This window comes from Neoarius graeffei, chromosome 3, assembly GCF_027579695.1.
Source record: "Neoarius graeffei isolate fNeoGra1 chromosome 3, fNeoGra1.pri, whole genome shotgun sequence".
Taxonomy (NCBI): Eukaryota; Metazoa; Chordata; class Actinopteri; order Siluriformes; family Ariidae; genus Neoarius; species Neoarius graeffei.
Window position 1 is genome coordinate 100,349,399 of NC_083571.1, and position 12,422 is coordinate 100,361,820.

The 12,422-nt window shown below is 38.4% G+C and overlaps 1 protein-coding gene across 1 annotated transcript; it reads left to right on the forward strand.

Moving 5' to 3' along the window:
- Window positions 1–9,729, forward strand: lamp5 (lysosomal associated membrane protein family member 5). Its single transcript, XM_060916103.1, has 6 exons — window positions 1–58; window positions 727–905; window positions 1,050–1,181; window positions 1,528–1,645; window positions 2,826–3,014; window positions 9,554–9,729. The coding sequence occupies exons 1-6, from the start codon at window positions 1–3 to the stop codon at window positions 9,727–9,729; spliced, it is 852 nt and encodes a 283-aa protein (XP_060772086.1).
- The last annotated feature ends 2,693 nt before the right edge of the window (window positions 9,730–12,422 follow it).

Genomic DNA, 12,422 nt, shown 5'->3' on the forward strand with positions numbered 1-12,422 from the left:
ATGGAGTGGCTGAGGTTCAGCACCGTGGACAGCGCCGGAGTTTTCCTCTGTCTCCTCTGTAAGTACAGCGCCGAAACTGCGGCTGCGTCCCAAAGCGCACACTTCCCTAGAACCGTGTGTGTGTGTGTGTGTGTGTGTGTGTAGGGTACACTATAAATATGCTGTACTAATATGGTGCAATCGTGATCTTTAATATAATCTACCCTAAAGGTGGTTGTTTCACTATACACAGTGATAAGCCTTTGTACTCACTTTAGTGTTCTCTATTGTGTTTAAAGTCTGAGCAATAGTAATTTCATCATGTTTAATTGATCTTTAGTCTTAATATTGTATATCAGCATAAGTGCACTAACGTTATACTATTTAATACAAACGGATTTGTAAGTAGCCTGAGTACTTTGTTCACTGAGATGGGGAAAAGTACAGGTCTGGTTTCTCCATAAGGTAAAATGTAAATGTCCTCTCAGAGGCACAGCTGTGCTCCTTAGAGTCCAACTGATGTTCCTTATCATGTTCCTTATGCTGTCCCTTCAACTACCCCTGATGGTACAGTATAACTCCACTGATGAGCGTCTGTAGAGCTCCCAGTTCAGTGCTGATTTTCAGAGTGTATTGTGTGATTTTGAAACGAAAGAACAGACAAAGAAAGTGCTTGCTGCAGGAGGACTGAGCAAACTGATATGTTGTTCAGAGCTCAGTAACATGAACATCCTGGCTGAACTGCAGGCGTGCTGTCGGGGGTCTCGGTTGTAGCAGAGCAGGAAGTGGAGAATCTGTCTGGTCTGTCTCCAAACCCGGACAAAGACATTTTCGTGGTGCGTGAAAATGGGACGACTTGTTTGATGGCAGAGTTCGCAGTGAAATTCATCATCCCCTACGACGTCCTCGCGCTTAACGGAATAGACGTAAGTTCTCTCACTTATTAAGCCCGACTGACTGCCTTAAGATTTTCTCTCATTTTTAATCAATTCATTTACTAACAGTTGGAGTTTTGAAAAGCGCATGTAGGTGTGACATGGCTCTTTGATGATGGTGTGGTTGGTCCGCAGTTGATCATGGAGCAGGCGGCTCTGTCCCTCCCCCGTGGTGCGCAGATCGCAGGCACGTGTGGAAGCAGTGAGGCAGAGCTGCACATCTCCTGGAGCAATAACGCCTTCACGTTCCGCCTGTACTTCAGCAAGGTGCGCACATCTGACTTGCCTGCTCCAGTCTCACACAGGGTCAGAAACTCGGCACTTTCATTAACACCATGGACACTCACTCAACGGGTGCAGATTACAAAGTCATCTGAGAGTTGAGCCCACAGTGTGCGCTTGCATGTGTGTGTATGGCTACGGGCATGTTTTGAATCCCTTGATTTGTATAGTGTGATAAGGTAATGATGATTTTGCAGTTGGGAAAATATTTGGCTGGTTCCCACAAAAAAAAAAGGAACAAACCCAAAACATATTGGTACAGTGTGTGTGTGTGTGTGTGTGTGTGTGTGTGTGTGTGTGTGTGTGTGTGTGTGTGTGTGTGTGTGTTTAGGAGAAACACACCGTGAGAAGAGATGGGAAAACTAAAGAGAGTGAAGTGTGGAAGATAAGCAAGGTTCAGCTGATTTATGACACCTCTGAGACAACGCACTTCATCAACGCGTACAACCGTGAGAACACTTTAAGCTTTTATGTGTAGTAATAATAATAATAATAATTATTATTATTAGTAGTAGTAGTAGTAGTAGTACTACTACTACTACTACTATTATATTTTATATTTATTAATAAATTATTTCAATGTTAAATAATTTTAATATTAATATAAAATTTACATAATTTTAATTTTAATGCATATCATAAGAGAATATCAATATATAAATAATAATAATACTTATTATTATTTTAATTTATTGATAATTTTAATTTTAATACATATAATAAGAGAATATCAATATAATAATAATAATAATAATAATAATAATAATAATAATAATAGTGGTTATTATTATTATTTGTCCTTTCTTGATTCACTAATCTTTCATGCGCATCATGCAATATCATGCGCAACCTTGCTGTGAGCTTTTCCAAAAGCCCTTTGGTCAGTGAATGTATTTATGGTCAAATGACTTCTCATAATAAATCTAACAAAAGCCGGTAACTCTATGCTTTTTAGATTGACAGTGTTTTTCGGTAATGAACCACTCAGTGAAGATAAGGATGTTCTCACTGCAGTGCACTGCGCAGTTCCTCTGCATCTGTGCGTGATGTGTCGTTAATTCCTGGCTCCTTTCTTCACATATAGAACAACACCCAAGCAAAAATAATTAATTGTGTTCCGTCAAATCAGCAAAACTGATTTTTTTTTAAGAAAATCATTTTTCTTTCTTTTGTCCCTTTTTTGTTTTATTTGTATGCAGGGTTATGAGAGTGTAAAAATAAGTGATTTCAGCTGGGTGTCAGTACATAAATATATACACCTGTGTAACACTTGTATATAGTCTTATATAAAATACTTGTATATAGTGTTATGTAGTACTGAGTATGGCATCACTGAGCAATTTACTCTCTGTAATACACAAAGTATTAAAATTACTGATGCATGGAAGTAGATTAGAAATTCATTTGGATACTCACCCACACATTTAAGGAGGGTAAATATTAATCTCATTATCTCTTTATAGGAACATTCACATGATGGCAGGATTCCATGACAATTTTGATATCGTGTGATATCTGACTGGTCCCTAGACACATTTTTCCCATCAAAAGAATGCAGCTTAAAATAAATACAACAAAGATAATGCATGTGTACTGTATATGTGTGTGTGTGTGTGTGTACTTGTGCAGCGGGGAAACACACTGCCAGCACCCGTCATCACTCAGCCCTGGTGACACCAGCAGGCCGCTCGTACACATGCACAGCTCAGCAGACCCTCACCCTCATCTCCAGTGACCATCAGAAAGTCATCACGGTCTCCATGTCTGACATCCAGATTCAACCTTTTGACATCAAAAGCGACTTTGTATTCAGTGAACGTAAGAAATACACACACTCATACAGAAAGAGAGAGAGAGAATTTGTGGTCTTACTTTGTCCTAATAGTTTAAAAAATTATAGAAGATATATAAATCATATTATTCAAGATGATAATTTCTTGCTTTTACTGTAGAACTGTTTCTCCCTTATTATGTCAAGTAAATGCCTTTTCTTGCACGAAAACAAAGTAGTAAGAGTAGAATAATATAATATAATATAATATAATATAATATAATATAATATAATATAATATAATATAATATAATATAATATAATATAATATATCCACATTGACTGGATATGAGCAATCGCATGCTCTGATAGGCTACTTTACTACTAGGCTATCAGCTCATATACCGTGAGTAGAGAAAAACAAAATGGCAGTGTGTTGCTGAACAAAACAAGGATTAAATAAAAACTCTACTCAAAAACAAAACCACAAAAAATACTAAAAAGCAACAAAATACGGAATGAAAGTATTTGATGGTAAGAACATATCGTTTTATTTTTCAAGAATTATTATTATTATTATTATTATTATTATAGGATTTTTTACAAATTGCTACTGTCATTTCACTGGTTTGTTTACATTCTAAGTGGAAATGATTTTGTCAGACGTTTTGTGTAAAGTTTTTATTTATCGAATTTGCGAAAAATAAAAATAAAAATGCTTCATTTCTCAAAATCCAGTGAATGTGGATAGAATAAAACAGTTATTCCACTCAATCTTGTCATACATGGCTTATAGTCAACTCAATTATCAGCTCATGTACGACTTGATTTCATAGACTAACTGTTAAAAATAATATATATATATATATATTTTTTGACTCATGCACAAAGCAATACATGCTAGTATATGACATGAGTGTATAATTTAAATTGAGTCAGTATTTTCCTCAACAGTTTGTCACTGATTCTAACAAACTGTGTATTATATCGCTAATTTATTTTTCAACCCATATGTAGCTTATTAAATCTATTTAAAATGTCTGCAATAACCAAATTAAACATACTCTGTACATTTGCAGGGAGCACTTACAGGCAAAAAAAAAGTTGTTAAATGGACACAGCAGTTTCTTGTGCTTTTTGGACTAGCAGTTGAATAAAATTTCTGAAAATGTCAGCATTGTCAGCGTCTCTTGGGAAACTAGGGAGTTATGTTAGGAAACCTCCCTCTTCACCTTGCAGTGTAATAGCGAGAGGAGATTATCTGAGTATGAAGAGCAGGACTGAAGTGTGAGTTCATTGGAAATTTATCGTCATTGCCATCTTCTCCAGTTAATGAGGCCGTCAGCTTTGTCCCCTTTACACTCGTGTGATTTACAAGCCCAGTTAAAAAAAAGGCAGCCTGGTGTACTAAGCCACTTCATGCTGATCATGCACAGTGTGGATGTGAGCACGGTGCTGTGTATGGCAGAGATAGCTGATGTCTTCTCTCATGGTATTTCTGTGTGTGTGTGTGTGTGTGTGAGAGAGAGAGAGAGTAACACATCTTACACAGGCGCATTATTCATTCAGGGGTCAATGAGCCATTTCAGATTAGACCCCTAATTGCTTACACGATGACTTGTGCTGTGCGGTAATCCTCTGAATGCACCAGTAGAGCTGTTGTAAAGGTAATCCTCTTCCTGCGGAGATCACAGAGGTATCTAAAAGAGGGGAAGGTTCTGGACTTCACCTTAAATGGTGAGAGAGGTGGTATTTGAAAATGTTTTCCTGAGCTCCACTGGAGGGTGAAGATATGACTAATGGGATAGGTGTTAATGTTTGACATCAGAATGATACAGCAGGAGAGAGAAAAGGTGCGTGTGTAATATATAAAATTCTAAAGGGTTCACAAACTTTCAAGCACCACTGTGTGTGTGTATATATATATATATATATATATATATATACACACACACAGTGGTGCTTGAAAGTTTGTGAACCCTTTAGAATTTTCTATATTTCTGCATAAATATGACCTAAAACATCATCAGATTTTCACACGAGTCCTAAAAGTAGATAAAGAGAACCCAGTTAAACAAATGAGACAAAAATATTACACTTGGTCATTTATTTATTGAGGAAAATGATCCAATATTACATATCTGTGAGTGGCAAAAGTATGTGAACCTTTGCTTTCAGTATCTGGTGTGACCCCCTTGTGCAGCAATAACTGCAACTAAACGTTTCCGGTAACTGTTGATCAGTCCTGCACACCGGCTTGGAGGAATTTTAGCCCATTCCTCCGTACAGAGCAGCTTCAACTCTGGGATGTTGGTGGGTTTCCTCACATGAACTGCTCGCTTCAGGTCCTTCCACAACATTTCGATTGGATTAAGGTCAGGGCTTTGACGTGGCCATTCCAAAACATTAACTTTATTCTTCTTTAACCATTCTTTAGTAGAATGACTTGTGTGCCAAAAAGTTCTATTTTGGTCTCATCTGTCCACAAAACATTTTTCCAATAGCCTTCTGGCTTGTCCATGTGATCCTTAGTAAACTGTAGTCAGGCAGCAATGTTTGTTTTGCAACAGTAGCTTTCTCCTTGCAACCCTGCCATGCACACACCATTGTTGTTCAGTGTTCTCCTGATGGTGGACTCATGAACATTAACATTAGCCAATGTGAGAGAGGCCTTCAGTTGCTTAGAAGTTACCCTGGGGTCCTTTGTGACCTCGCTGACTATTACATGCCCTGCTCTTGGAGTGATCTTTGTTGGTCGACCACTCCTGGGGAGGGTAACAATGGTCTTGAATTTCCTCCATTTGTACACAATCTGTCTGACTGTGGATTGGTGGAGTCCAAACTCTTTAGAGATGGTTTTGTAACCTTTTCCAGCCTGATGAGCATCAACAACGCTTTTTCTGAGGTCCTCAGAAATCTCCTTTGTTCGTGCCATGATACACTTCCACAAACATGTGTTGTGAAGATCAGACTTTGATAGATCCCTGTTCTTTAAATAAAACAGGGTGCCCACTCACACCTGATTGTCATCCCATTGATTGAAAACACCTGACTCTAATTTCACCTTCAAATGAACTGCTAATTCTAGATGTTCACATACTTTTGCCACTCACAGATATGTAATATTGAATCATTTTCCTCAGTAAATAAATGACCCAGTATAATATTTTTGTCTCATTTGTTTAACTGGGTTCACTTTATCTACTTTTAGGACTTGTGTGAAAATCTGATGATGTTTTAGGTCATATTTATGCAGAAATATAGAAAATTCTAAAGGGTTCACAAACTTTCAAGCACCACTGTATACAAACATCCTGTTTGCAGTAATATGCTGAATCATCTCCATCAATTGAGCTGTTTTCATCATCACTTTGGGCCTCAAGTTTCTGTCTCAATGCTTCTGCAGCTGTAAATCTCGCTATTCTTGGTCTACTTGCCATGGTTCACTGCAACAAAAGTACAACCTACAGATAAGTAGTTGGTAAAAGCAAAATTTGATAAGGAATTACTGCAAGAAATCCTATGCTTCTTTCTGGGGTCATAAATGACCCCGCACAATTTTTCATTACTCTTGCCACACCATTCGGTCGATCCCTGCAAAAACCTATGAACACTTGTAGGACGAGTTAACTGACTCATGGTAGGAAATATTTTTTTCAGATCAAATGTATAAAAACTGCACACAAAATTATATCCCCGGGGTCATAAATGACCTCACTCGGTTGCTTGAGGGTTAAATAAAGTAAAATGAAAACAATTTAGTCATTATGATGGATTTTGATAATCAGTCGATATAATAAAGTAATTAAATTACTATAAATGATTACAAATCTTAAAAATATGAGATAAAAGAGAGAGAAAAAAAAGCAGGTCAAGCTAAACAAGATATATGGGCGGAGCAGGAGTCCATTTCTGTCGCCCAAGGTACAATCTACACTAATGTACCCCTTAGGGCTCATTATTGGACCTTAACCCTTTTGTGGTGTTCATATTTTTGTTACTCAGCCAGTGTTCGTGGGTCTAGTGGACCCGCTGCATTTTAGTGTTTTAAATTCAACACAATCAAACAATTTTACATTAAATACTTAACAGATGTTTACTTCGCTCTAAATTGACTGTAGGTGTGAATGTGAGTGTGAATGGTTGTCTGTGTCTATGTGTCAGCCCTGTGATGACCTGGCGACTTGTCCAGGGTGTACCCCGCCTTTCGCCCGTAGTCAGCTGGGATAGGCTCCAGCTTGCCTGCGACCCTGTAGAACAGGATGAGCGACTACAGATAATGGATGGATGGATGGATGGATGGATGGGTGTTTACTTCACCCCAATTACAAGCAATATACGAGCAGCATATATGGTTAAAAAAAATGAAAACGGGTCCCACAGACCCAAACACCACACAAAGGTTAAGGTAACTACAATATGTGTATCTTTTTAGGGTCAAAAATGTACATATACGAGGGTAAGTCAAAAAGTTCTAAGACAGATGTTATAATTTCAAAAGGTGTGAAAGACATCCCCCAGAATTCTACAAAGAAGGAATTCTCCGATGGAAACACCGCTTGCAGAAGTGTTTACACTTAAATGGAAGACATGTAGAGAAATAGCTTTGTTATTTTCATAAAGATTTTTTTCAATTTGTCTTAGAACTGTTTGACTTACCCTCGTATGTTCCCATGCTGTATATACACTACTGTTCAAAAGTTTGGGGTCACTTTGAAATGTCCTTATTTTTGAAAGAAAAGCACTGTTCTTTTCAATGAAGATCACTTTAAACTAATCAGAAATACACTCTATACATTGCTAATGTGGTAAATGACTATTCTAGCTGGTTTTTGGTGCAATATCTCCATAGGTGTATAGAGGCCCATTTCCAGCAACCATCACTCCAGTGTTCTAATGGTACAATGTGTTTGCTCATTGCCTCAGAAGGCTAATGGATGATTAGAAAACCCTTGTACAATCATGTTAGCACAGCTGAAAACAGTTGAGCTCTTTAGAGAAGCTATAAAACTGACCTTTCTTTGAGCAGATTGAGTTACTGGAGCATCACATTTGTGGGGTCGATTAAATGCTCAAAATGGCCAGAAAAATGTCTTGACTATATTTTCTATTCATTTTACAACTTATGGTGGGAAATAAAAGTGTGACTTTTCATGGAAAACACAAAATTGTCTGGGCGACCCCAAACTTTTGAACGGTAGTGTAAAGGGTACAAATAAGTACCCTTAGTACAAATTAGAGGGAACGCTCCCAGTGACAAGCCATTGTAAGATAAGATAAGATAAGATAAGATAAGGGGGTGGCATGGTGGTGTAGTCATTAGCACTGTCGCCTCACAGCAAGAAAGTCCTGGGTTCGAGCCCAGTGGCTGAAAAGGGCCTTTCTGTGTGGAGTTTGCATGTTCTCCCCGTGTCTGCATGGGTTTCCTCCGGGTGCTCCGTTTTCCCCCACAGTCCAAAGACATGCAGCCTAAATTGACTGTAGGTGTGAATGTGAATGCGAATGGTTGTTTGTCTCTACGTGTCAGCCCTGCGATGATCTGGCGACTTGTCCAGGGTGTACCCCACCTCTCGCCCATAGTCAGCTGGGGTAGGCTCCTGTGACCTTGTATAGGATAAGCGGCTACAGATAATGGATGGAAGATAAGATAAGATAAGATAAGATAAGATAAGATAAGATAAGATAAGATAAGATGATAAGATAAGATAAGATAAGATAAGATAAGATAAGATAAGATAAGATAAGATAAGACTTTATTGTCATTGTAGTTATACAACGAAACTTAGTTTGGTAGGACTCAGATAAAACAGCTTAAATAAAATACAAGATAAAGTAAGTGGGGGAATTGTAGTGTAGGCAGATATTGCACAATTGTACTAGGTGTCTTTATGTTCCTATGTGTTAAGTGATCATCAGTAAAATAAAGTGCAGCGTGAGTAGATACTGCACAGATTGTAATCATCGTATTTACAGTTCTGAATATAAAGTGATCAGTGCGTTAGCAGCAACTTGGGTGTGTGTGTGGTGTAATGGAGGCTACAGCTCTGGGGAATAAGCTGTTCCTCAGTCTCCTTGTGCGTGTTCTGATGGTTCTGTGTCTTTTGCCCAATGGGAGCGGGACAAACAGTTTACCCCTAAAGGTCCAATAACATACTTTATTTTAAATCCTGATTTTAAAACACCTATGGATCTGATATTCCTCTTGTTCCTTCTATTCCAGAGCTACAGCTGAGAAGATAAGAATATTTTCCAAAAGTGATGCTCCAAGTGATCTTTGGATATTATAGGCTGAGACAAGCCTACTATTAATTCCTATCAAGCGATGCATTGTGAATTTAAATATATTCGAAGCCAATACCATAGATAGCTAGAATGTGCTAAAGGTTATTAAAAGCTATATACCGGGATCATTCTGATTTTCAGAGCAGTATAAATCTGCTGAAATATCATACCTTAAAGGCACAATATGCTTAAAGGGTATTATCATCCAAAAAGGCTCAAAGAGAATAAGCTCTCAGGGTGTAACTGCTTTACTGATGTACTTATACAGTGCTATTTTGAAAGGTAACATTTTCTCCTATCGCAGCGTATAAGTGCATCACAGACCAGCGTGAGCGGCTAGAGGAGACCCTGCCCCTGGTGCTGGGGCTCATCCTGGGCCTCATCATCGTCATCACTGTCACTATCTACCACTTCCACCTCAAACTGACGGCTCATCAACCCCAGCTGCCCCGTGACCGCTCCCTCTACAAGCACATGTAGAGAGAGACTCTCTATGCACCATATCCAAGGCCTGCCATTGGGGGAACAGACCGATATCTGCAAACATTTTGCTCAACGCTTCTGGGGAAACTAGATGAGTTTTTCTATCATTAATGTCTGCTGCCTAATAGTCTGATCCCTCGCATTTGAGATTTTTTTTTATTATTTATGATTTTGCTGATAATGATGTTGATGATAATGGCACCGGAAGAAAAAAAAAAGATATATTTGACACATTGTTCAAATATTTCATATTGCACCATGTTGTATCACTCGGTATGTATAGTATAATAAACTGAAGGTATTTCTGTTCTGTTAAACTGACAGCAAATACAGGAAGGTATTTTAAGATTATATGGCTTATATGATATATGAATTATGGTTTCAAGAGTTGAATCATGCAAAATTTGTGTCAAACGCATTCAAGAATAAACTATTTTGTGTTTGTGTCCAGTTCCCAGTTCTCTTCTTCTGATTTTGTGATGTTGGAGTTACACACACTTTTACACACCCGCTATTTTATGACCATTCATATTTATTGGTGTCAGAAATAGAAAGTACGCTACCGTTCAAAAGTTTGGGGTCACTTTGAAATGTCCTTATTTTTGAAAGAAAAGCACTGTTCTTTTCAATGAAGATCACTTTAAACTAATCAGAAATCCACTCTATACATTGCTAATGTGGTAAATGACTATTCTAGCTGCAAATGTCTGGTTTTTGGTGCAATATCTCCATAGGTGTATAGAGGCCCATTTCCAGCAACTCTCACTCCAGTGTTCTAATGGTACAATGTGTTTGCTCATTGCCTCAGAAGGCTAATGGATGATTAGAAAACCCTTGTACAATCATGTTAGCACAGCTGAAAACAGTTGAGCTCTTTAGAGAAGCTATAAAACTGACCTTCCTTTGAGCAGATTGAGGTGGGGTTTACATTAGACCGTATCAGCGGATCATCAGATTAACGTTTTTAAAAACGATTCGCGTGCACACAGCAACGCCAATACACGATTCGCGTGCACACAGCAACGCCAATACACGGATACGCTAATCACATGACTAATTCGGCATGTAAGTTGAAATGTGTCAGTGCGGCTCAGTGCTTCCTCCTCAGCGGCTGCGCTCCAAATCACTCCGCCCTGAACAGCGAGTGCCCTCTGGAGGGTGCACACTCCGGCCCTGCGCAGCTCACAGAGGCACGCGAGTGAAGCGCACGAGCAGTGATTCGGGACTGAGCCGCTGTGTGTGTGATCCCAGCGCATATCACTTACCACTTGAAAGTGGAAGGATGGCAAGCCTAAAGACAATCATAACTACACAATGGGCAGTATTTGCATCAGTATTTGCAGTATTTTCATACTTTTATACTCTTTAATGAAAGGTGATACAAGGCGGAAGTCCGCGCCGTTTTTCAGCAGTCGCGTCACATGACCAACGCCAGCAAATCAGGAAGGTGGATGTCACAGTGACGTTGTCCAATGACGACGTCAGCTAGAGCTCAGCACAGCGTATCCGCGTATCCTCAATGTTTACACAGCACCGGATCAGACATGAACTGGATTGAATACGTGGGCCCTGGTGGATTCCCGTTTCCCGGCGTTTTAATGTGAACGGACAGTGCATCCGCGAAGAAAACGAGACAGATACGGTCTAATGTAAACTTGCCCTGAGTTTCTGGAGCATCACATTTGTGGGGTCGATTAAATGCTCAAAATGGCCAGAAAAATGTCTTGACTATATTTTCTATTCATTTTACAACTTATGGTGGTAAATAAAAGTGTGACTTTTCATGGAAAACACAAAATTGTCTGGGTGACCCCAAACTTTTGAACGGTAGTGTAAATATTTAAAATAATGTATACGGTATCAGTCAGAAGTTTGGACACGCCTTCTAATTCAATTGTTTTTCTTTATTTTTATTCATTAGAAGACACGTCATGTCTTAAAGTAATGATGGAGGTCGTTTACTTAGTTGTTCGGTCCTTGACATAATATGGATTACTACAGTTGTGGAATAGGGCTATTTACAGTATGTTTATTATTTACTGTTTACTGTTTGATCTCAAACGCATTAAGAAGGCAAGAAATTGCACTAATTAACTTTAGACGAGACACGCTTGTTAATTGCAAAGCATTCCAGGTGACTACCTCATGAAGCTGGTTAAGATAATGCCAATAGTGTGTAAAATGTCATCAAGATAAACGCTGGATACTTTGAAGAATCTAAAATATGCAACATATTTTTTAATACTTTTTTGTTCACCGCATATATGTTCCATATATTATTTCATAGTTTTGATGTCTTCAGTATTGTTCTACAACATAGAAAATAGTCAAAATACAGAAAAACCCTATGAATAAGTCGGTGTGTCCAAACTTTTGACTGGTACTGTATGTCATCAAGCAAAATAATATTAAATATATCTAAAGTGACACACAAAGGCAGTGTGGAAAGAAAGGAGTGACCAGTGCTTGATTCTGAGGCGAGCAGAAATGGAGTATTGATCTGACGCTTTGTTTTCCAGCTTGTATTGAAAATGTCATTTGAAGAAAGTTAATGAAAACAGATGGATGATCCCACTTTTGTGATTTCCTCCTAAACTGTAACATGATTATTCATCTTAACTACACCACATGTATTACAAGCTTCATTGTCCACTTTTAAAAAATTAAACCTGAAATACAGTGTATAATCA

What these genes read in the sequence shown, in the direction of transcription:
- lamp5 (XM_060916103.1), top strand. Translation starts at nt 1, where the DNA reads ATGGAGTGGCTGAGGTTCAGCACCGTGGACAGCGCCGGAGTTTTCCTC. An exon ending in AGTTTTCCTCTGTCTCCTCT is followed by an intron (nt 59 to 726) that starts GTAAGTACAGCG and finishes GCTGAACTGCAG; the next exon opens with GCGTGCTGTCGGGGGTCTCG. An exon ending in TCGCGCTTAACGGAATAGAC is followed by an intron (nt 906 to 1,049) that starts GTAAGTTCTCTC and finishes GTTGGTCCGCAG; the next exon opens with TTGATCATGGAGCAGGCGGC.